This window comes from Musa acuminata, chromosome BXJ1-3 (assembly GCF_036884655.1).
Source record: "Musa acuminata AAA Group cultivar baxijiao chromosome BXJ1-3, Cavendish_Baxijiao_AAA, whole genome shotgun sequence".
Lineage (NCBI taxonomy): Eukaryota > Viridiplantae > Streptophyta > Magnoliopsida > Zingiberales > Musaceae > Musa > Musa acuminata.
Genome location: NC_088329.1, coordinates 1212996 through 1235759, shown reverse-complemented (window position 1 = coordinate 1235759; position 22764 = coordinate 1212996). Strand labels below are relative to the sequence as shown.

At 37.3% G+C, this 22764-nt stretch overlaps 2 protein-coding genes across 4 annotated transcripts; one reads left to right on the top strand and one right to left on the bottom strand.

The window, feature by feature from the left end:
- Positions 1-459: 459 nt before the first annotated feature.
- Positions 460-12153, bottom strand: LOC103977171 (phosphatidylinositol 4-phosphate 5-kinase 1). 3 transcript variants are annotated; one of them, XM_009392616.3, is made up of 11 exons: positions 11776-12153; positions 11582-11668; positions 9698-9837; positions 8481-9554; positions 7615-7782; positions 6465-6630; positions 6117-6224; positions 5852-6039; positions 4636-4790; positions 2942-3113; positions 460-931 (listed from the first exon to the last, which is right to left on the bottom strand). In XM_009392616.3, exons 3-11 carry the CDS (start codon positions 9754-9756, stop codon positions 655-657), a joined length of 2367 nt encoding a protein of 788 aa, XP_009390891.2. In that variant the 5' UTR covers positions 9757-9837; positions 11582-11668; positions 11776-12153; the 3' UTR covers positions 460-654. The 3 variants fall into 3 exon arrangements, with proteins under 3 accessions (XP_009390891.2, XP_009390893.2, XP_064969484.1); XM_009392618.3 differs by having other exon boundaries at positions 9698-9728; positions 11776-12120; XM_065113412.1 differs by lacking the exon at positions 6465-6630 and having other exon boundaries at positions 7656-7782; positions 11776-12120.
- A 7118-nt stretch (positions 12154-19271) lies between these two features.
- LOC135615202 (WAT1-related protein At1g21890-like) lies at positions 19272-21329 on the top strand. Its single transcript, XM_065113382.1, has 7 exons — positions 19272-19528; positions 19613-19675; positions 19770-19886; positions 19981-20218; positions 20310-20468; positions 20624-20775; positions 20871-21329. The coding sequence occupies exons 1-7, from the start codon at positions 19338-19340 to the stop codon at positions 21073-21075; spliced, it is 1125 nt and encodes a 374-aa protein (XP_064969454.1). The 5' UTR covers positions 19272-19337; the 3' UTR covers positions 21076-21329.
- The last annotated feature ends 1435 nt before the right edge of the window (positions 21330-22764 follow it).

Genomic DNA, 22764 nt, shown 5'->3' with positions numbered 1-22764 from the left:
ATGTATTGTTGTAACTATGATATGTAATTTCGAATGGTACCGTTCAGTACGGGCGATACGTACCAATTCGACGGTATATCGATACGCGGACCGTCCGTTATCGGACAGATCGTGCTATAGTAAGAGGAAGAAATATTTAAAATTGTTCGATAAACCCTGATGTATCGCTCGATACGTCCTGGTGTATTGCTCGGTACGTCGGTACCGTATCATACCGAGCCAACCTCGAAACATCGGTACGGTACAATATTACTTACCTTGGTTGCAACCATCATTGACCATGATCAAACCGTCACTGGCTCAGGTAACATGGATGAGGATCACCAAATCTGTCATCCCACCTGGGAAGGTTATGATAATTTGTCATTCAACCTGTAAAATAATTTTCTCGAACATGTTCGCAAAACTCCTCTTTATGGCTGGTTAGGACGTACGGTCTGTTAATTTTCCATGAACAACTTTATACCGGAGGAATGAACCACCTGAGAACATATTATTTGAACTATGGAATTATTCTGTCATTTGCATACAACAAATAGGAATAGATACAATCATTTACCAAGCTTCTTCCACCAACTGACAGATTGCAGGATGCTACACAAAACTTTTGAGAAAGATTGTCAACCGGATAGAAGGTTTTCCTCCGCTGCATATCTAATCAGGGAAAACTTTCTCCAGGAACTCAACAAATCGTTTTGAATACATCTTTGGTGCAACAGCAGAGATCGATAGCGGGTCGCACTTGAGTGATTTGCAGCAATGTTCAAATTTCTTCGTCATGTTGTACTCCTGCAATATGTCTATGATCCCAAAATAGAGAACAACATCATAGACCTCAACAGGATTAAATTCTGCTGAATGTAGCCCTTTGTTGTGAAGAGGCTTCCAATTAGCTTCAGCTGGCATGTTCACCCCTAGTTGTACACGCAACCTGTTTAAAATTTTATTGGATGTCTTAGCCAAAAGTTTACAGTGTTGAAATTACTCAGTCCCACAAATGTTAAACAAAATTTAAACCTAAATATGAACATTCTACAAGATATGGTTAAGATTCATATTCATGAAATCTGACATAGTTTTATGTTAATTGTCGATGGCCTAACACAACACTCAAACCTTTTTTTCATTAGGCTTGAGACTAACATTGACGGTGTTATGGTAATTAAAGGAGTTGAAATGATTAATATTGATGGTCTGAGGAGTTAGATGAAGACTTACAAAGACGAACTTTAATATTTAAATACTCTTAACTTGACTAAATATATGTTTTTTATAGATCTTAATGATGGCAAAATATATATTGTTACGGACATTCTACGAGATTGTTTTTCTTGCAGTTCTTTCCAAAACTATAGGCAGGCTTATAATTGGACATCAACACAGGAGTTGTTGATGACTAGAAAAATCTAGAAGTTTCTCAAACTCGAGACAATCTGAACAGAATGAAAATTTTTTATGGCCAAAAGGCTTCAAGGGAAGTTCTAACAACATGCTAAACAATTAACAGAGTGTTAGCAAGGGTATTGTATGTGAAGTTAATTTAACTAACTCTGCACAAGCCTCCACAAGATTCACGGCAACCCGGATATCTTTAGGGATGGTAGAGTCCAAAAACCATGGTTATCACAGCATGTTTGAACAGTCTAATGAAGAAATGACTGGTACGAAAGCTTGGTCAATAAGCATCTCATTTGATGCGGTTTCAAGTCAATCAACTTCTGACATGGTCACAGGACAATTAGGTTTCAACAATAAAATATAGTAGTAGATTTGGGATTATCAATGCAAAACAGAACAAAATCAAAACATTGTTAATTTAAGACAAATCATATTTTCATGCATGGCGGTGGGAGCAGGGAATCAAATGGAATAGTTCAAACAAATTCTTTGGCGTAATTTTAACCATAAGCTCTTTTATAATGTCTAAAGGCAGCAAACATTAGCAAGATTAGCAATATGTAAACTCATCTCACCTTTTTAGTGGAGAAGAAGATCATTATTTTTCAGCATTCAAGTCCACATATGGTTTCCTTAAAATCTGTGTAAAATGCTTCAGGCTTCTTGGGCTCTTTTGTTTGACTACATCATTGCCTAGGTTTTAGAAGTTTGTAGTTTCTTGGGCACCTATGTTCCGCTACATCACTGCCTAGGTTTTAGAAGTATGTTGTAGAATTACCTCAACCAACTACATGGTGTATAGGCTGATTTGTACAATAGGAGGCAGCACATGGGTTGCAAAGTCCATGAGAACACAGCATTTTCAACTTGACAGTACCAAAGAGGATTTTTTTTTCCTTGACAAATAAAAAAGAAGCTGGTGTCTTGAATGATAAACTACTTAACAACCCTGGAATGTTATCTAAATTTCTGTCAGATAGAGTGATTGTGCTCCCTGTATTGCTGTCAAAAACCCTGATTTAAGAGTTTCACTTTCTATGAATACCATCACAAATCCATCATCTTTCATACGTTTTAGGACAAGTGACTTCACAGCATAAGTTTGCACATCTTTTCAGATTATACTTCCACTTAGAATAATGCATATTAGTAAGCAAGAAAATATTAAGCCTTCAAATTAAAAACATTAATGAATATTACTCGAGACCCCAAAAGAAATTTTCATCCTTCTGTTGTACAGAATAGCGGGCAGATTAGATATGTAACTACAGCACGTGGCACTAAGACCCTTTAATATTAGAAGGAAAAAGATCGGACCATGACTACCACCAATCAAATCACAAAAAGCAATTTTCAGGCAACTGTGAGAAGAGAAGCACCTGATCCAAGGTTTTATGTGAACAATACTATATAATTATTTTACTTTAGTACTATGTTGACTACTAAATAAACAATAAATTGTGTCAAAATGGGAACTATTATCAACAAAATTGCCAACTATGTTCCTTGCAAGATGCTATGGAAAGGATTATAGAAACAGTACCTTCCTGTACCAGGCAAAAGAAGATCAACTTCCTTATTGTCCGCTGCAGATGCTCTTAAGGTGCTGCCTCGTATGTGTGAACCTGGCAGGCTACTGACGGAACTTGGTTCATGAGCGACCAAGCGTAAACCCTTTGGTGGAGTTTTGACTTCATCACGTAATTGAATATCAGCTGGAAGACAGAATGTGTCAATATATAGTTAGCAAAATCTAAAGAACAAGCAAGCTGGAACTCATGGAGCTTTTGACTAATTAAATTATAAAGCTTAACCCGAACTGCTTATAGAGAAATATCTTCTCTTCACTGAATACTCAAGATCTTCCATCATGGACTCCATTAAACTATAACTATTCTTAGATGTTGCAGATAAATCTGTATGCAGAAACTAAGGCACAACATATGCAAGTACGTGGCCATCATAAATCTCCATAGAACTGTGTTTGATTATTTACTGGCTCATTTGGTTTCTGCAATTCATATATATTCAACATTACTTCACTCAATATTTAAAAAACATCCTCCTCAACATCCAAAGGCCGATGCCAAAATGCAAATAGATAAAGAACCTTAATTGCCGATACTCTGGCATTTATGAAATCCACCAACTGATGTTTTCTCTAATGAGAAAAAAAAGAAACTATTACGATGACCCTGATTTAAAAAGTCATAGTTAAGCACTTGATTATGCTGATATCCCTAATTCCAAGGGAAATATTATCATCTATCATAAATTGGTAAGATGGGAAAATTGGAGCCAAGATGGTTTGAAGCTTAGCACAAAGGACTCATGGGAAACAATAGCTTCAAGCTAGGGGTGCTCGCTCTATTCTTCATAGTGATTCTGGTACTTGTTTAGATGGCCACACATGAAGGGGTACTGGTTCATCAAGAATCAAATAAGTTTATACTGCGACATTTTAGCTATTAGAGAAAGGTTCAGATGGTCACACGTGAAAGGGTTTGACATTTACACTATCTGATGTTTCTGTTTTGGCTGATTGCCTGAATGACCAAGCGATCCTCCCTTGGGTTATTCTCAAATCTCAACAATGTTAGAGACACCATTGGTTTTTTTGTGATTTTGATAAGTTTAGATTACCCATGTCTTCAAGAAAGGTAATAGGAGCACTAATTGGCTGGTGAGCTATGCTAGAAAGCATTGCATTTCACAATTTTTTTCTCTTAAATTTTGACAAAAGCAACCTGTTTTTCTTGAGTGTTTCTAAGTAATATAGTTTCTCTTTTTTGTGAAAAAAAGGAGCATGTCTATAGACAGAACCAGGTTGCTTTATACAAGGTTAAAAAAACTTTGAGATGAAATGTATGTCAATAAGAACTTACCTCACATTTTACTATGCATCTTTCTAAAGGATTAGCTAAATTTTAGAGGTTGCTAATATAATTAATTTGCTCAGAACATATATATCAATTATAATATAAAGAATGACTATTGATTAAATTACAGAAAAAAGGGAACATTATATACAATTAGAAGTTTAGAACATAGACAATATAATTAAAATTGATAATCAGGTAAGCTGTAGAAGCTGTATAAAAGATGCTAATTTGTCAAAAGATACTGATTTGTCAAAGCATAAGCTGTTCATTAAAATGCAGATGGCAGATATATGAACACAAACAGAAGTTTATGTATTTAGCTTAGTTAGATACCAGAACTGGAGAAGATACCTACCGTTATCATCTGCTGAATTTGCACTATGCTTCAGTAAATTCTGAGATTTTGAATAAGCCTTCAGATGTTCAGGAGCTCTAAAATGCAGTCCCAACAACATGCTATAATCAATTATAGATTGTGATTCTAGGAACTTGCAATCTAGAGAGATTTGTCTGCGGAAAAAAGAAAATAAAAAACTCAAGTGGTTGACCAGTATCTCTAGCATGTGAGCAGATAGATAAAATAGTACCTACAACTTACAATTTACATTATGTGATGCAATTTTCATTGTGAGAATATCAATCATAATTTGTTCTACTGTGAAGGCCTATTGATGTGTGGGCTCTCATTGCAGGCTTTTGGGGATTAGACAAATCCCTACTTTTTTTGGAGGATCTTTGAGATGCTTGGAGAAATGAATTTGTTCTAGATTTATGGATGAAGGTGTGAGATGGCTCTGCTATTTTATATTATATAAACTTTGGAGGGCCAAGGATAAAGCGAGATTATCAACAATTTTAACAATAGTGCAAATGACCTTCTTAAGAACTCCCATGGTGGTTCCATTCTTGGAGAGTCAATATTGCCAGGAAGCATGGTTCTATATCCTGCCTGAACCGGTTCATACAGTGTAATATTTACCAGTTTGACAGAAAACCAGCATATAGACTGACCCTTTTCAGGTGGTTCTGTTCATCCTTTATTCTCTTTCTTTTTTTTAATATAGGGCTAAAATCCTCTCTATCATGCTCGACCCCTCGTGATCCCTTCTTGATGCCCACCGGCCCACCAACACTAGCCCAGGTACTCGTCCTCCTTTTCCTCCTCTACTTTCCATCTCTCTCCCCTCCTATGCTCCACCTCCTCTTCTTCTTCCCTCCTTAATGGTACAATAGTACGTACAAGCATATCGTGTGTTAGTACATCGGTATGAACCAGGCTGGACCATAAAAGGTGTAGTACCTGATATTTTAAACCATGCCAAGAAATATATGAAGAGCTTCTTTTATTTTTCTTTTCAGGTCTCTTCTTTCCATGGAATTTGATAAAGCTTCTTCCTGTCTTTTGTTTTGTGTTCAAGATTAGGCCCACCATTCTTGTTTCCTTTATTTTTTGCATTCCATTGCTTTAATGAAATTGGATGGGTTGTTGCCTATCCTTCTCATCAAAGAAAAAAAAAAATATGATTATAGCTTTAGCATCCTGAAGACCCAATGGATCAGAAGCAGCTAACCTAAAAAGCGACTCACGCCATGATTTCTCTAAATTGAAGACATATGAGAGGTCAAGATCTTTCAATGTTGTGTTCTCATTAATATTATGCTTGCTTGTAGATCTCCCATGAGATGAACCCTTCAAGTCATACCGACGGTGAATTCGCAGTTCTGTGCGGAACATATTCCCCATAACAACAAAGCGAACCTGCAAAAGCAAAATATTAGACGGCAGCAAAATCATTTGCAATCCAGAAATGCATTAGAAATTCAGGGTATATATACCTTCCTTCCTTTTATGGTCAGTCTATGGAGACCAAAAAATTTTGTTATCAGGGTATTCTCATAAGCTCCAACATGACCATAATAGTTGGGAAGCATCTTCAGTAGAATCTGAAATAGAAATTTGCACAATCATAATCTGTATGCTGTGTTGATACAAATTCAGTTGCTATCCGAAACATCGACAATTTTCAACCTAAACTGTTTTCTATGCCACTATTTTGACTGAGTAATGTACTAATATAAGATGGCTAAGAAGAAATGTTTAACGAAAAAATGGCTGAGGAAAAGCAAATGCCTTGCCAAAAAATTACACATCTAGTTTTGACTGTGGGAATATGCATATCAAACCTTAAGTTCATATTTTCTGAGGGTCTTTATTAAAAATCTTTCATCCTGTGAAAGATAAAAGATGCTGCCACTTTTTCCTGGAGAAGAAAGCTCCTTGAGACCGTCACCTCCACATACCGACATCATATAGTCAGCAGCATCTATCTTGAACATTTCACGAAGGTTCCTAATAACATGTTACCATTTAATTGTCAAAGTTGACTGTATTATCATAAAGAGCAAACCTGTTTAAGATATTAAACAAGTGATTGAAGGTTTCTCATGAAAAGAATGAAAACAAGCCATCACCTATAGCCTCAAGAAATGCGGTACTTATTTTCTTATTGAGATTTCTCTACTGACAAGTTACACATTGATTTGTAATTTTAAAATATAACTTAAAATCGATTGAAATGATTTACATTTAGAATCATATATCGGATTTAGACGTAGATATCATAAGTTCAAAACAGCATCACTGGCATGCTCCTTCACCACAAAATTTAAAACTTACTTTTAGGAAATAGTAAATTATAATACTTTTAATAAATTTTCAATAAGCCAACTGTCATAATCAAAGTATGATCAGGTAACATTTTATCAATGTTATTCTGCTTGCTTGTGGATTCCAAGATGATAGAAAAGACTTACCCAAGATATGTGAATTGGACCGGCAAATTTGCAAGCATATATTGTTAGCAATCACCATTTTTTAACACCCAACTGAAAAGAAGGAAACATAAAATCCTACACATGTAAATAGGACAACAGATACAATCTGTAATCTAAATTATATGACAGGGAGTGGCAAACTTTAAATGAAAAGGATTACACAAGGCCACCAGATCCTCATTGTATGGACCAGTATTAATGGCATCATGCTTGCTAAGTTACTTATGATTGCAACTCGAGATTCTATAACCAAAGAGGAACAAAACTTTTAGAAGAATATGAATTGTACTTTCTGGAGGTTTCACAAGTTCTTTGTTCTCTTATGGATTGATGGTTATCAACAAACAACTCCAAGACAGTTGTTTGTTATTTGATCCTAGGGTGATGAAAGGTAGTATAAAGAATTATTATCTAACCTGCTTTAATAGCTACATCACTAATACATTTATTTAAGAGGGTCAACCTGCAAAAAGGAAGAACTGGAAAGTCGACCAATTACCTAAAAACCATTGGACAGTAGTCCTTCCAAAAGAAACCCACCGAGTTGTGTGGAGGCGTAAATTGGGAGCCTCTGCTCGGGAAGTACATTTGTATTCTAGCTCGACGCCCAAAATCCGAAGAACGGACTTCACGCATAGGCACGGGTGTGATTTTCCCAACCGTGTACCTGTCAACTTTGAAATGAGAACTCCAGTTTCTTTATATTGCGATCAGGAAGCAAATAATTACTAAACAAAAAGAGATGCTAATTATTGGATGCTGAACGGATAAATTTGTAGATACAGTAGCTTCTAAACATTGTTTCATTAAGAACTTTACATCATCAGGATAAAAGAAGGAAAATTTATTGGCATTTAAATGGACATATTATCATTCTTGGCTTAACTAAAACTCATCTGGTCAGCCAGTTAGTCCCAGGCAAACTTTCCATTTAAGTTCAATCCAGAGATTTTTTTTCGGGTAATCTTGCTTTACTTTCTTTTCATGGGCAGGAAGCCATCAAGAAAAGGGAGGGAAAAAAACATAGTTTGGTTGAGGTGGCTAAATGGTGTAAAATGTAATTTGCTCAAATGTCCTTCCGAAGTTGGTACTTAAAAAATTTACTTTCAATTCAAATCTACTCATTTTTTACAACATGAAAACCTGCTTACATTCATGATCCAGTGAAATATGGGCACAAATTGGTTTTGTAATAGCTCATAACATAAAGAGATAAGTAGAGAGCACAAGTGAGGTCTAAACAAAAAGCTGAGAGAAGGTACACAGGTTTCCAACATGGTTATGTAAACTGTAACTGCAAAACATATTAGCTACATAATGAAGTGGTAACAACCTGCTTGGGTGCATTAACTTAAGAAATATTACCTAATTCCAAGTTGCAAGTTTAGCATCAGATAGTAGCTCCTGTGACCTCCGTAAATAGTTTCACCAGGTCTCTTTGGTTGCTTGCTCATTTTGCAGTGCCATTTAGCCCTTTGTGGTCTTCCAAAGTCACAATATCTCATTCTTTCTGTTATTAAAACTCCTTGCATGTACTCTCTATCGTAAACTAAAATTCTGTCATCTAGGAGCTCAAGTTGACTTTCATCAGTTGAACATAATGTACGAGATGTGTTCTCCGATGAACTGCTAACACAAGCATCATTAACATTCCAGATGCCATCAAGGGAAGACGGCCTATGTGATATCCGTTTAGTACTTCGGAGACAACCATTCATGCTCCATCTATTGACTGTGCTTCTTTTAGACAACATTTTACTCACGGGTCCTTCATTACTAAAAAATGAAGCAGGACCAAGACTTTGCACTTTATTACCACACACAATAGATTTAGAACAAGTAAGTTGACAAGGTGTTCTGCTTCCAGTTGGAAAAAAGGTTCCATGTCCATCTTTTAGCCCTCTGCTCCAGATTCCAACATAAAGTGACCCATCAGCATATTTATAATAGCCAGATCCATTTTCTAATCCATCTAACCAATCACCATCAAAGAGATCACCATTTGACCACTTCATGACCCCTTTACCACTCATCTTCCCAGACTTCCAATTTCCACTATAAGTGTTTCCATTACTCCATTTGTGTGTGCCGAAACCTTCTTGCAACCCTTCCCTCCAGAAACCATCATATTCATCTAAATTAGAGTAAGTTTTGATTCCCTTTCCATGTTGTCTGTTCATCATCCATGAACCTTTATAAACTGATCCATCAAATCCAAAAAGACTGCCAGATCCATGGAGGAAACCTCCACTAATTTCACCTTCATATGCAGCTCCTGATGGCCAGAGTATCTTTCCTCTGCCAGTAATTTTGTTTTTCTCCCATTGACCATCATAGATAGTTCCATTCAACCATGTATATCTCCCCATTCCATGAGGAAGCAAACCATTAAAATCTCCAACATAGACATCTCCGTTTGAGAGAACCTTCTCAGCATGACTAGCAAAACAGGTATAGTTAGGACCTCAACAGAAAAAAAGCAGATTTAAAGCGTATAAATCTAACTTCATATGATGATTGACAAAAAGAATATAAAAGTAACAGAATATAAAAGTTGATAAAAAGAAGTGAAAAATGCTCACCTTTCACCATGCTCATAGCTCATACTTGCACCTGCAATAGATTCCAAAGAAATGTTCATATGAATGCGAGAGTAGATATGAGCTCCTCTTCTACTGCCAAGACATAAAAGTCACAAGCTAACAGATCCACAGATGAGTAACTGCAACATTGAGAATTATCAAATTAAACAAGGCATTACAGGAGAAAAGCATCTAACCATAAAATGTACAACTATCTTATGATAATCATAGCATAAGTTCTAGAAAGAAGAAAACTACAAGGGCAAGATTTAGAGTCTGACTGTGTCACTACCATGTGTTTCTTTGATCCTTACACCTATGGAATTAGTCAACCTTACACAGATAAGTACAGAAAGAAAATAGTTCTTGTCAATGTTTCCAAATAATCTCACCTTGATTTAACTTTTTGAAAATTTGAATTTCAGAGTGATTTTCAGTAGATAGAAACGTTAAACTCCAACAAATTTGGTGGAGTAAGGCAAAACTAAGTTTATGCTAAACATAAATTAAAGCTGGGCAAGGCATTGGGTATTTGACCTTCTCCAGATTCCAAAGTGGTGGGACTACCTATTTTTGTTATTTTATAAAAATGCATACTGCATTTTATATAACTTATTCTTTGAGAAAGATGAGCTTAGTTTGAGAAAGATGATACAACAGTAAATCTAAGGTTACTTGTATACTTCAGTTTAGCTTTTGCTGGTGTGATGTCTATAAATAAAACACTGCATCTAGTTTCAATAAATAAATCCAGAAGTTCCAGATTACTACACTATCAAGGCATGATACTATTAAAAATATTTGGTGCTTACAAAAAGAGTTCATATGACAAGCTGACCTCCTAATATGTCCCAAGACGATTATGACCCTTAGTTTTCTTGTTCCATGTCCTTGTCTGGCCAAAAAAAAAATGCATCGTTGATATGCAATTATGAGTTTTTATTAGTTGCTGTAATGTGTCCTGCATTTCATAGGGCATCATTCAGCTTAGTTTCTGCTAACTAGTGTCAAGAACGAAAGCATCCTATACTAAATAAGTTGTCCAGTTAAAGAACTTGAGATGTATTACACGTTACACAGAAAAATTAATAACATATATTAAAGAATCACACTTTCAAGAGGTCGGACACAATTAAGGGTCTAAAATTCATCATCTTGAAATAGACAAAAAAGGGTCATTCAGGCCCTTCTGTCATTAACCATAGACGTTACTCTTGCAAGATTCTAGTTACTGACTTGATCAGCAACCACAAGAACAAGTAGGAAAATGAACACAAATTGCTTCATCGATAGAACTGTCTCCAGGCAAATTACCAAGTGGGCGTACTCAGTGAACGAGCTTACCATTACTGAGATTTGAATAATTCAAAATCCTACCTTTATTTCTTCCAAATTTATAAGCCGCCATACAGTATAGTCTGGAACTAAGGATTATTTTTTCCTCTGCATATTCCTTGATATGTCTAATTCAATTTAAAATCCCTCGCACAATATAAGCCGTCATGCAGTCTAGTCTGAAACTAAGGATTCTTTTTTCGTCTGCATATTCCTTGTTATGTCTAATTCAATTTAAAATCCCTCACACAATAACCTATCCTACGCTCTTCCTTTTTCCAAGGGATTGTGGCCCAAAATGAAGCACCAATACAATCAAAAACCAAGGGTTATGTCTAATTCAATTTAAAATCCCTCACACAATAACCTATCCTACGCTCTTCCTTTTTCAAAGGGATTGTGGCCCAAAATGAAGCACCAATACAATCAAATATCAAGGCACCTGGTAGAAATGAACTAGCTTTTATCAATTTCAGCCAAGAACTCAAAGAAACCCATCGAATCACAAGATAAATCCAAAAAGGGAGCAAAGAAGACGGCAGAACCCACCTCGTTTCAGCTCGTCCGCCCCAATCCCTCTTCGGAGATCAGCGACCGGCGCGTCAAGAATAAAAAACACAAGAAAAGAGATCAACCCTGCAAATTAAGAAGCCAGAAAAGCACCAACCAGACGCAACAAGAGTCAAGGGTACAAAACCGGGAAAAAGGAAAATAAAAGACAAAAGGAGGAGGGAAAGGAATACCCTCCCGAGTGGAAGAGTGGGGGTGGGATCAATTCCCCTAGGCGGAGGAATCCACCATGCCGGATAGCGCACCGACCCCTCCGCCCCGACGCGCGTACCAATCGGGAACGTCAACGAAGATAGATTAGGTAAAAGGAAGGGAGGTTTGTGGGGGTGCGGCCGTATGATCGCGACGTCGAATCCATCCAACTCTCTCTCTCTCTCTCTCTCTCTCTCTCTCTCTCTCTCTCTCTCTGGTTCTTCTTGTTTCGTTTCAATCACGACTGTGCTTTACCTTCTTCTTCTTCTTCAACGTGTTGTTTTCTTCCTCGCCTTCTGCTGCTGCCGCCTCTTCTCGGAGTGCTTCGTTTCCAGCTCGCGGTTCCCTGTAAAAGAAAAGGCAAATTAACATAATACCCCTCCAACATTAATGGTTTTCGTATTTAACCCTTAGTATATATTTACAATTATACGCTTATTATCAATTGCACTATAATGATTAGACTCTTCAATATTTTTATTTATTTTATGAGATTTTGAATCATAAACACTTGACGATTTGATCTTATACATTATCATCAAATTAATTTTTTATATATAAATTTATTAGATAATACTTTAAATTTTTAATATGTAGTAAATGAATCCGATATACCATCATCAAATTAATATTTTAAATATAAAAATTTATCAATATTTTAGGTATTAAAATTTTTTAGAGGAAATTTTAAAATCATCACCCGACCGACGGACCGGATGAATTGGTAAATTTTCTAATATGTGTTCATAGATAAAATATTAATAGTTTCTAAATTAAGTCGATACATAATTCACTGTTAATTTTTTAATATATTATTTATTTATTTATTTATTTATCATAGGAGTATGGTTATGGATGAATGAAGGATTTTAATATTTAAAAGGAAAATATATGTAAATTTGTAGGGGCACATCCGTTAATTTGAAACATTGAAAGAATAGACATGTAAAAACAATAAGTAAAAGAAGAAGAAATTGAGGAATTTTGGGTAAAAATTGGTGGATGTGTGCATGTATTATTATTATATGGAAGAGAGAGAGAGAGAGAGAGAGAGAGAGAGAGAGAGAGAGAGAGAGAGAGAGAATTTGGCTTTAAATTTGAATCATATTCCTTTGGCAACATGCAATTGGAATTTGATCTAATAATGAGAGACGTGTTGCAATTGGATGGGTTGGTTGGGTGCCAACTACATAGTGTGGGTGGGCCATTAATCTAAATTATATGTATAATAAATATAAGTTGGTCATTCCGTATTGTGATGGATTCATGGCTTGATATGTGGAATTATATTTCATGGTAGTCCATCGCATGTATATGCAATATTGTATTCACATTTGTTCGGAACAAACATCACATAGCAATATGTTTGATGCTTCTCGAAGATACGATGACATATTTGGATCCACATGCATCCACCGCATGTGGGAGTGTCATGTCATTGACTAGTATTAATGCTTTCTAGTTTCTACATCCATAAAATATATTTATAATAAATGATAATAAAATTAATAATAATAATAATAATTCTCAATATGATCGATATTATATTTTGTAATCCTCGAATCCCTTTTATTTATATGGGACTAAAGCGCGCCTAATTCTATTAATTTGAACTTAAATCCTTTTGATCGTATCGATTAAATTCATCAAATTAATTCGTATGATTTTTGGGAAAAAAATATTTTCATAAGTCTTCATATTTGTAATTAATGATGCATAAAATATATATATATATATATATATATATATATATATATATATATTACTAGTCCACATCTTTGTGAAATCCCAATTATGGTCATGACATTGCCAACATGTTCCCTTGTATTCAAATTTCAAGACAAAAAACTACTTGAGTTGTCTTTTCTTGTTCCTTTGATGTTCATCATGATGTTGATCATATTCAACAACAACAAGTCGTAATATCCTATTTATTTAAAATTGAGCTTACATGAAAAGAAAAATGCAACGTCCAATAAAGTCGAAAAGGAAACATTTGAATGATATAACACGTCCAAGAAAGTAAAAAAGAATAGGATTAGGAGGCAATTGAACCTCCAAACAAAACATAAATCAGATGTTTGATTGTTAGGTATAGAATTAGCATTATATGCATGCTTAATTCATGATATATATATATATATATATATATATATATATATATATATATATATATACCGATTAAAATATTAAGTTATTTGAGGTTGTTTACCTCTCATAATTGCTCTCTCTGTCTCTCTCAACCATACAAAGATTTGATGAGACCTATTAAACTTCAGATTTTTTATCCCTAATCATAGAAGCAAATACCTTATAATTTGCATATGATTTGCAAATTACAACAAATTAAGCTCATCTTGATACATTTTAACTCGTATATCTAAAATTTTAAGAGGATGATAAGATCTAAAGTTGGAAACCTCATCCGATAAGCCTAGAAGATGTCAACTAACTCTATCCTATACCAAAGGAAAAAATAATAATAATAATAATCTCATCTTCTTCCTTTTTCTTTTTCATCATGATGCATCACATGTTATTAATTTATAAGTAATAATGGGTAGTAAGCATTATATCTCTCTTGACAACCTCGTTCTTCTCGTTGAAAACATGCATCACATGTCTTCTCTTTTTTTCTCTGTCTACAATCCATTGTTCCTTCTTTTCATGTATTGGTATCATCATGCTGCCTCCTGTACTATTAATCATACAGGGAATAATAAGGATTATGGTATAGGATGTTCTTATCTTATCAACCTCATTCTTCTCATTGATAACATGGTGATATAAAGTGATGCCTATAAAGAAATGAAAGAATGCAGATGCATGATTGACCTGGGAAAACATGCATGAAATTTAGTACATGCATGCGCTTGACTCAACATCCAGACCAGCAAATAATATAGAAGTGGATACTGATATGCATGGATGAAGACGGTGGCATTTTATTCTGTGGTGTCTGCATCAACCTGTGGGGATACCTTCTCGCTTGGCTTTGCAGGCCGACAAAGCAGGCACAGCTCTGCTCGCCACCGCCGGCCATGATGGGTCTGTCGGCCAAGAGCTGTTGGACCATCTCTCTCTTTCTCTCTCTCTCTCTCTCTGTCTCTCTCTATCACAACATTTCAATTCATTTAGAATGTAAAAGCCAACCTAATTTGGTGACCGGTCACTTAAAACTGATTGCAGAAGGCAATTATGGATGAGACTTGTTCTTACCCAGAAGCTTCATCTGTTTCTTCTTCCCTTCACATTGTTTCTTCCTTTTTCTTTCCGAATTTAACTCAGTAAATAGAACATTTCTCAGGAATGTAATACGGACTCCTGTAAGCAAAGTGTTCTGCAACAACAGATGAGGCAAATCTATGCAAAGCAAAGCACATCTTGCATTTTAAGCAGTTCAAAGGCAGGCAAGTTCAGCAATGAGCAGCATTGTGTATGTAGCTCTGACAATGCATTTTGAGCCAAATACTTGGAGAAAAAACAATTAGGTAATAGGCCATACGAACAGGCAAAATGTGCTCTTTATGGTAAATCATGGAAGGGACATACAATATATTTATCTTCCTAAAGGAACCCTACTGCTTTCTGCTTGACCTCAATGACACCTGCTTGACCTCAATGACACCCCAAGAAATACAAATATCACCATCCAAAGAGTCTAACTAGAGATGAGCTTAGGAACTTACTATTAATAAATCCATCAAAGAGATGCAACTATGCAAAATGCATTAACTCATTGTTAATATGTGGAAGTAAGTATATATTTCCTCGTAGTCAACTTCACATTTGACCTACCTCTTTCTTTCCTTCTCAACAGAATTAACTTTTGCATATGACAATATTGTCATAGAAGATAAATCTGAGACTATAAATCTAAAGGAAGGCTCAAAGTAAATACCAAAGGCCAAAATGGAGACAGAACCCAAACAATAGGTGTGTAGCTCAACAAGCGTTCAATAAAGGCATGCCACAGTGAGATTCTATTCTCAGACATGTCATGACATGTTACCTACAAGTCAGCAAGTCACAGACAAGAAAGCCCATGCCACAGCCTTGCAAGCAATACTTTCATCTTTGATCCTACTGACCAACTGATCCGGAAAAAATGATCACCTTTCTTTCCCCCTTCCATTTTCTCCTTTTTTTGGTCTCTCTTTCCTTTCAATTGTACAGGTAAGCCTTCTGATCTGTCTCAAAACTATATGAGCAAATGAAGAAACTACACATATAATAACTCAGTACCATTGGAATCTTAATTACCAATATTTAATCCATTAAAACTTCTAAATATATTGAGCACTTGCCTAACAACTTAAGCATTTGGTACTTAGAAAATACACTTATCGTAATATCAAAGCAAGTTATGAATTTGAATACCTTAAACATTGGCCTGGTGGCAGTGTACCAAACCCATTTACCAAAGGTTAAAGGTTTCAAATCTCATCCGATATATTTCTACTGTTGCAGGAAGGTGTTAGCTAACCTAGCGGGTAAAGACTCTAACCATTTATCGGAAGGTTCGGGGCTCAAATCCCCTTCGCCACTTATCCCCTTTGCAAAAAATAAAGAAATGTATATATGAATTTGAATCATGCATTTGTGTGGTGCTCGTTACTCATTTGGACTTGTATTAAGCATTTAGGTTTCATTCACACATCATGATTGGAGACATTTGGAAGAGGGGATATCAAAGCTTACAGATATTTTGGGCACCTTCCTAACAACAGCTTTATCATGATCGAAGTCTAGTAAAGAGACAAAGTTGCTAACATCTCCGAGACTATTACAACTATACGAGCAAACAACAAACTATACGAAAAATTTAGTAACAGAGGAATCTTAATCAGCAATCCTCTACTCATAAGACAGAAACGAAAATATCATATGACCATGAAGGATTCTGCAGTCCTTTCACCAAGATTAGGGCTCCGGTTGTCGAGCGACTCCACCCAAGAAGCGGCAGAAAAGACCTGATCTAAGAAAGGAAAGAGGAGCGGTAGAGGGTTTCAAAGGGGGCTGAGAGTACACGATCGTGAAGAAACGCTTTGTATAGTGGTGAGTTGCGTTGCGACTCGGTGAATCCCGACTCGGCGTGGCCCGGGGAAGGATTCCGAGTTGGCTTCAGTAACGGACCGAGTCACCGAGTTGAGCATGTTCCCCTGGTTGCATTATATATATATATATATATATATATACATGTTAATTGATAAGGAAAATTGTATAGAAAAATTAGAACAAAAATTAATTGATTGAAAAGATTATTGAAGTACCCATATCAAGTTGCATGTCATGTTTTTACTCAAATAAATAAATAAAAATTCATAAAAAAGTTGCAAAATTATATTAGAGAGTATAAACACAATGTGCAAAATGAATTCTCCTTAGCTCATTCATTTAACATCAATTCAACATGTTGGGATGTTAGTGTGTTGATGAGAGTGTTAGTTTAGTCTTTGCTTCACATCCTCAATTTGTGCTTCAAGAGCATAGATAGGTGCAAGAAAAGAATGTATGGATGCAATTGAGATTGTGAAGAAATTGCTATTTCCCACTTTAACTCAAGTGATCATCTTATTATTTGATAATCTCATTCAATTATGTGCCATCGTTTCACTCGGTAGGACATCATTCACATCATGCCAAAACGACCTCAAATAATATACAAGCTTTATTATATTCCTGTGTCCCATCTGTTCTATATCATTTGGGATCATCAAAATATTGATATGATATGTTGTCGAGTATGAAAAATAATATAATGTTACATATCTTTATAATTACCTATAGCTCGGGAGATTTGTAATACTCCGATAAGATGATTAGATGTAGTTGAAATTTAAAGAATTAGTGTGACTTAATTTATTGGTTCTTGAAAGGATTATTGATGAAGAACATTCTTTTGTCTTAATTCTTGTGATCCATCAATTCAGAATGCAAACATTCATGCTTATATTTTCATGTCTCTCTTCTTTTTCCTCCAATCGAATAGATGATGCTTAAGCTAGTTTGAGTAGTAACGAAGAGCTATTCTAGACAAAGTTGGAGATGACAAGCCTCCAATCAAATAGATGATCTATTAATAGATTGCATGATCAAAGATGCCTTCTTTTATCTTACACTGACCGGCCATCTTTTTTAGCTTTAATTATCTGGTGATTGATGATGACCTCTGCCCAAAAGCAAAGAAGGCAGTGGCATGAGGGACCTGAGGACTTCACCATAGGATCCCCAAGAAAACCCCAAGCTAAATATATTGATGGTTAGAACAATCACTGGTAAATGCTGTGTGATAGGATCAATATTCTCAGAGACTAGATAATGATTTCTCCAAATATAATGTGGACTTCAGATTTTTCTGATCTTTCTATTTTCATGTGATACTAACTTGAACGACAGAAGGATCTTAGTTTTATTAGAATTCGAACTAGTTACACTTGATAAGATTCGAAAAATCGGAGAAAGTTGGATCAACCTTGATGCATGAGGTCGAACACCAAATCTCACACCAACAGTATATAACTGGATAGGTACCCATGTCTCAGATGGCTCTTCCACAAATTAGAAGGTACATATTTCTTGGATGCATATGGTTCTATCTTCTTGTTTGTTTTCTCGGAGCAGATACAGCTTGAGGTGCAGAAGTTTGAAGATTTGGTGAGACCAAATCCAAATCAGAACTGGTCTCCAAACAAAGTTTTCCTTGTCTTCACAAGCAGAATTGGTCTCCAAACAAATCACGTAAAGCCTGCATGGATAAGGTGGTTTTTACAAGCAGCTGTCGCTGCATGTCAATTAAGAAACCGGAGTGGGCAACTGGTCTATTATTGATCTGATAATAATAGAAAGTAGAACTCCAAAACAGAGAGAGAGAGAGAGAGAGAGAGAGAGAGAGAGAGAGAGAGAGAGAGAGAGAGAGGATTCCACCTCCCCAACATTATTGTGCATGCACTTTAGCAGTGTCTTCTGTTCCCAACTCATGGTGTTGGCAACCCTTGCTTTCGCCAACCTTACCAGAAGCTTCACCCCCTGGAATTACCCTAGCCTCGGATAAGCTCCAGACTTTGGAGTCCTGAGTCGAGCTCGCCCTACACTGCGCACAACTTGTCCTCATCATATGTAGTAGGAGGCCAGCCCTCATCAGACTGCACTAACTCTTGCTTCCACTGGCCGCGCCTTTGAGGCGTCATCGCGCAATACATGCGATGCGAAGCACCAAAAGCAGTGGAGCACTTTAATCAACCCTCTCTTGTGGAGCTTTCTTCCTAAAGTCCCTTTGCGAATCATAGACCCCGAAGACGGAACTGCACCCTCTCGCTTGTAGTTTTCCCTCTTAAGTCCCTTTCCGAATTATAGACCATGAAGACCGCACTGCCCTTTAGTTTGGTGTCGTTTATGAACGAGCATAATGGAGTGCGGTGGCCTTACGTGAGGGCCGTGGCTTCTCCTTCCCCTATATAAGCCTGCATTAGGGTTTCGAGCTCTGCATGCATTGTGAGGTCGGAGCGAGGAGAAGCGTGTGGAGTAGAAGATAGCAAGCAGCATGGGTGTCGGTGAGGTTTGGAGGAGTGTGAGACCGTACTTGGCCATGGTGTTCTTGCAGTTTGGCTACGCAGGCATGTACGTGGTCTCGGTGGTCTCGCTCAAGCAGGGCATGAGCCATTACGTGCTTGTCGTCTACCGCAACGCCATCGCCGCCGCTGTCATCGGTCCATTCGCGCTGTGGTTCGAAAGGTTCGTCTCCCTCTTCCACGCTCCACGCATATAGCGTGTGTTGTGCTTCATCTTATGCGAGAGAGGTTGATCGTATCACTGCAGGAAAGGCAGGCCCAAGATGACACTCCCCATCTTCCTCAAGATCATGGCTCTCGCACTGCTGGAGTATCGATCCACAAACCATACACTGTTTGAGTTACTGCATTGTGCATCAAATCTGGCTATTATTTGACACAAGCATCACATCGATTTCATTCAGGCCAGTGCTGGACCAAAACTTCTACTACATGGGCACCAAGAACACATCGGCAAGCTTCTCCTCTGCTCTCTACAACATCCTGCCTGCGGTCACATTCGTGAACGCCATTATTCTGAGGTGAAAGCTCGATCTCTCCACCAGCTACCTATGTATCTGATCTGCTACTGCACGTACGGCATCTCACATCAATCGCATGCCGTTTCGTGATCAGAATGGAGATAATAGATATCAAGAAGCGGCGTAGTCAGGCGAAGATCTTTGGGACCGCGGTGACGGTGATGGGTGCGCTGATCATGATACTGTACAAAGGTCCGATCATGGAGTTCGTGTGGAACAGAGGGCGCCACCACCCTGCTGATGCTGCCGCCCAGAGCGATGCCCACTGGCTCGCCGGCACCTTCATGCTACTCTTCAGCTGCTTCTGCTGGTCTGCTTTCTTCATACTCCAAGTAATCCCTTCTACCTTCTCTCTCTCTCTCTCGGACTGTGTTGGCCATGTGAAAGAACTGTTGATTCACTTTTGGGGAATCGGGGGTGCAGTCGCATACCTTGAAGGCGTACCCTGCAGAGCTATCCTTGAGCACCTTGATATGCGTCTTGGGCGCTGGACAAGGTGGCGCAGTGGCTCTCTTCATGGAACGCGGCGTCAAGCCTTGGTCGATAGGGTTCGACATGAGACTCTTCACCGCCATCTACTCGGTAAGATTACACTTCTCACTGATATAGGACAGCCACCGATGGATACTCTGAATCAGATGATCAATACTCCCAAAAGATTAAGCTTTTTATGAAATGATCGCGTGTACATATATATAGAGTGAGAGAGATGCTGACAAATCATCTCTTTTGCACAGGGCATCATGTGCACGGGGATGGCATATTATCTACAGGCCGTGGTAATGAAGGAGAGAGGGCCCGTCTTCGTGACCGCCTTCAGCCCTCTCTGCATGATCATAGTGGCCTTCATGGGCTCCACCATTCTTGCAGAGGAGATCGCTCTCGGGAGGTACCCGCTTCTCTAACCATCGCATTACCTTCTCCTCTACACACACACACACACACAGCGCAACTCACCTGAGTTCTCTCGGAAACCATTGACAGGGTGATCGGCGCGGTTGTCATAGTCATCGGCCTTTACTCTCTTATATGGGGGAAGAGCGCCGACCATTTGAGCCAGTCCACGGACACCTCCGGTGGAAAAAAGCATGGCGCACTCGAGCTACCCAAGTCCGTCGACGACGCCATGGCCGCCAACTCCGTCGACTTCGTCGCCATCGTCGACATCCCACCTGCGAAGAAACCTTGAGGGCTTAATCTCGGCCATGCCATGGCCATTAGCAGCAAGACCAACTTTATGTATCGCCTCTATGAACCAGTCACCAACGTATAAGTGATGTTCTGCATCATAAATTCTTCATCTCTCATCTCCTGTAGTTCTCGATGATGCACACGGTGCCGATGTTGGAAGGATCTGTAGAGGTCGTCATAATGACCCTCCTCAGATTAGCTGCTTTAGTACCTTTTTCCTTGATAGAAACTTGCTTCACTCATTATTGACTATACCCTAAAGCTGGAGCACTAATGAAAATTATCATAAACTACACATGCATGCTTTGATAGTACAGAGCAAGCCATGGTGAGCTTGTTGGGTCAAAGAACTATTAAGAGCCAATAGCATTTATTAGAGAGATCTGAGGAAATGAGAACCTGGTGAAATTGTAATCTTCTCGGTAAAAGTATTTATTATTAATAGAAAAAAAATTAGATTACTCACTTCTAAGTTAACATAAATTTATTAAATTAAAAGAAATAATACAAAGATATAAAATATCAAAAATAACTCCAATATTTTTAACATCACAATCAGTTTCTAAAGACTAACAATATAAATTAAGTTTCAACCAAATAATTAATTTACAGTAGCTAACGAAGATTAATTACAATAACACATGCAAGTTTTCAAATTTTGTGTTCTAAACTCAGATTTAAAAGCATAACTACCAAAAATGGGTCATCTGTCAGCTCAATATATTTTTTGTACTGTCAGTAGTGAATCATACTATTCAATGATCTAATTGCCAAAAAAAAGATATAGCACACAAAATAAGCAACATCACTGGTCACACAAAGCTAAACACAAGCACTATGAAAATTGAACTCATCCAGAGTTATGCCAGAGTAAGCCATCCAATGAGATGCATCCAAGGAAGCTAATATGTCTGATTACTACTATGAGATGTATCAGATAGCAAGCACCTGGACACCGGAACAGCGGTGTACATGTAGAAGTACTTGCACATACAACAAAGGTTGGCGACATTCTAACAGGATCTGCTTATTTAAAGATTCAAAGTTTTGTGTGAAAAGATGCTGATAATTTTATTTCCATATTGATTAGCTAATAAGGATAATATATGATACTAGTGACTGTTTCATGCACCGCGGAATCTTTTCTGATCACATTCATGTAAAAGGGAATTAATAAGAGAGATAGACTTACAACATGACTGTTTAAGGTGATGTGCTCTGGTCAGAAGCCAACAGATGCATTTAGGGATCAATTTGCTTTGATCTGTCAATTTGAAGATCCAAATGATAAAAGCAACACGATAAATCTGCTCTGGAGCTTATTTTTCACCTTTTAGATGCAAAATCAAGCCAATCAGTGTAGAACTTTGTATGGTCAAATTTTGAAATCCAAATTACCAAGAAGAGTACCAGAATACTTGCAGGTAGGACAAGCATTTGCAAATAGTTAAAGCTCAGCAAAAAATTGTTTTTGCAAATTGATAGCTTAATTAGTCATACCCTTGTCTTATGAAATTCCCTATTCAAGAGATATAATTTTCAGAACTGAGACTTCACTAGTCTTGCTAAAAGCATTAGCAGACACCAAAAAAGTAGCCTATGTTTGAATCTTTTTTATCTAATGTAGCTCCAATTTGATAGCAAATACCAATTTAGTGCAGCAAAATCTTGTTCTTCTACATGCTAC

Excerpts from the sequence above, each read along its gene's own strand:
- LOC103977171 (XM_009392616.3), bottom strand. The coding sequence starts at position 9,756 with ATGAACATTTCTTTGGAATCTATTGCAGGTGCAAGTATGAGCTATGAG. Across the intron at positions 6,631-7,614 it reads TACTGTCCAATGGTTTTTAG|GAACCTTCGTGAAATGTTCA; the intron begins GTAATTGGTCGA and ends ACATGTTATTAG. Across the intron at positions 3,114-4,635 it reads AAATTCAGCAGATGATAACG|CTGATATTCAATTACGTGAT; the intron begins GTAGGTATCTTC and ends TCTGTCTTCCAG.
- LOC135615202 (XM_065113382.1), top strand. The coding sequence starts at position 19,338 with ATGGGTGTCGGTGAGGTTTGGAGGAGTGTGAGACCGTACTTGGCCATG. Across the intron at positions 19,887-19,980 it reads GTGAACGCCATTATTCTGAG|AATGGAGATAATAGATATCA; the intron begins GTGAAAGCTCGA and ends TTTCGTGATCAG. Across the intron at positions 20,469-20,623 it reads TCTTCACCGCCATCTACTCG|GGCATCATGTGCACGGGGAT; the intron begins GTAAGATTACAC and ends TCTTTTGCACAG.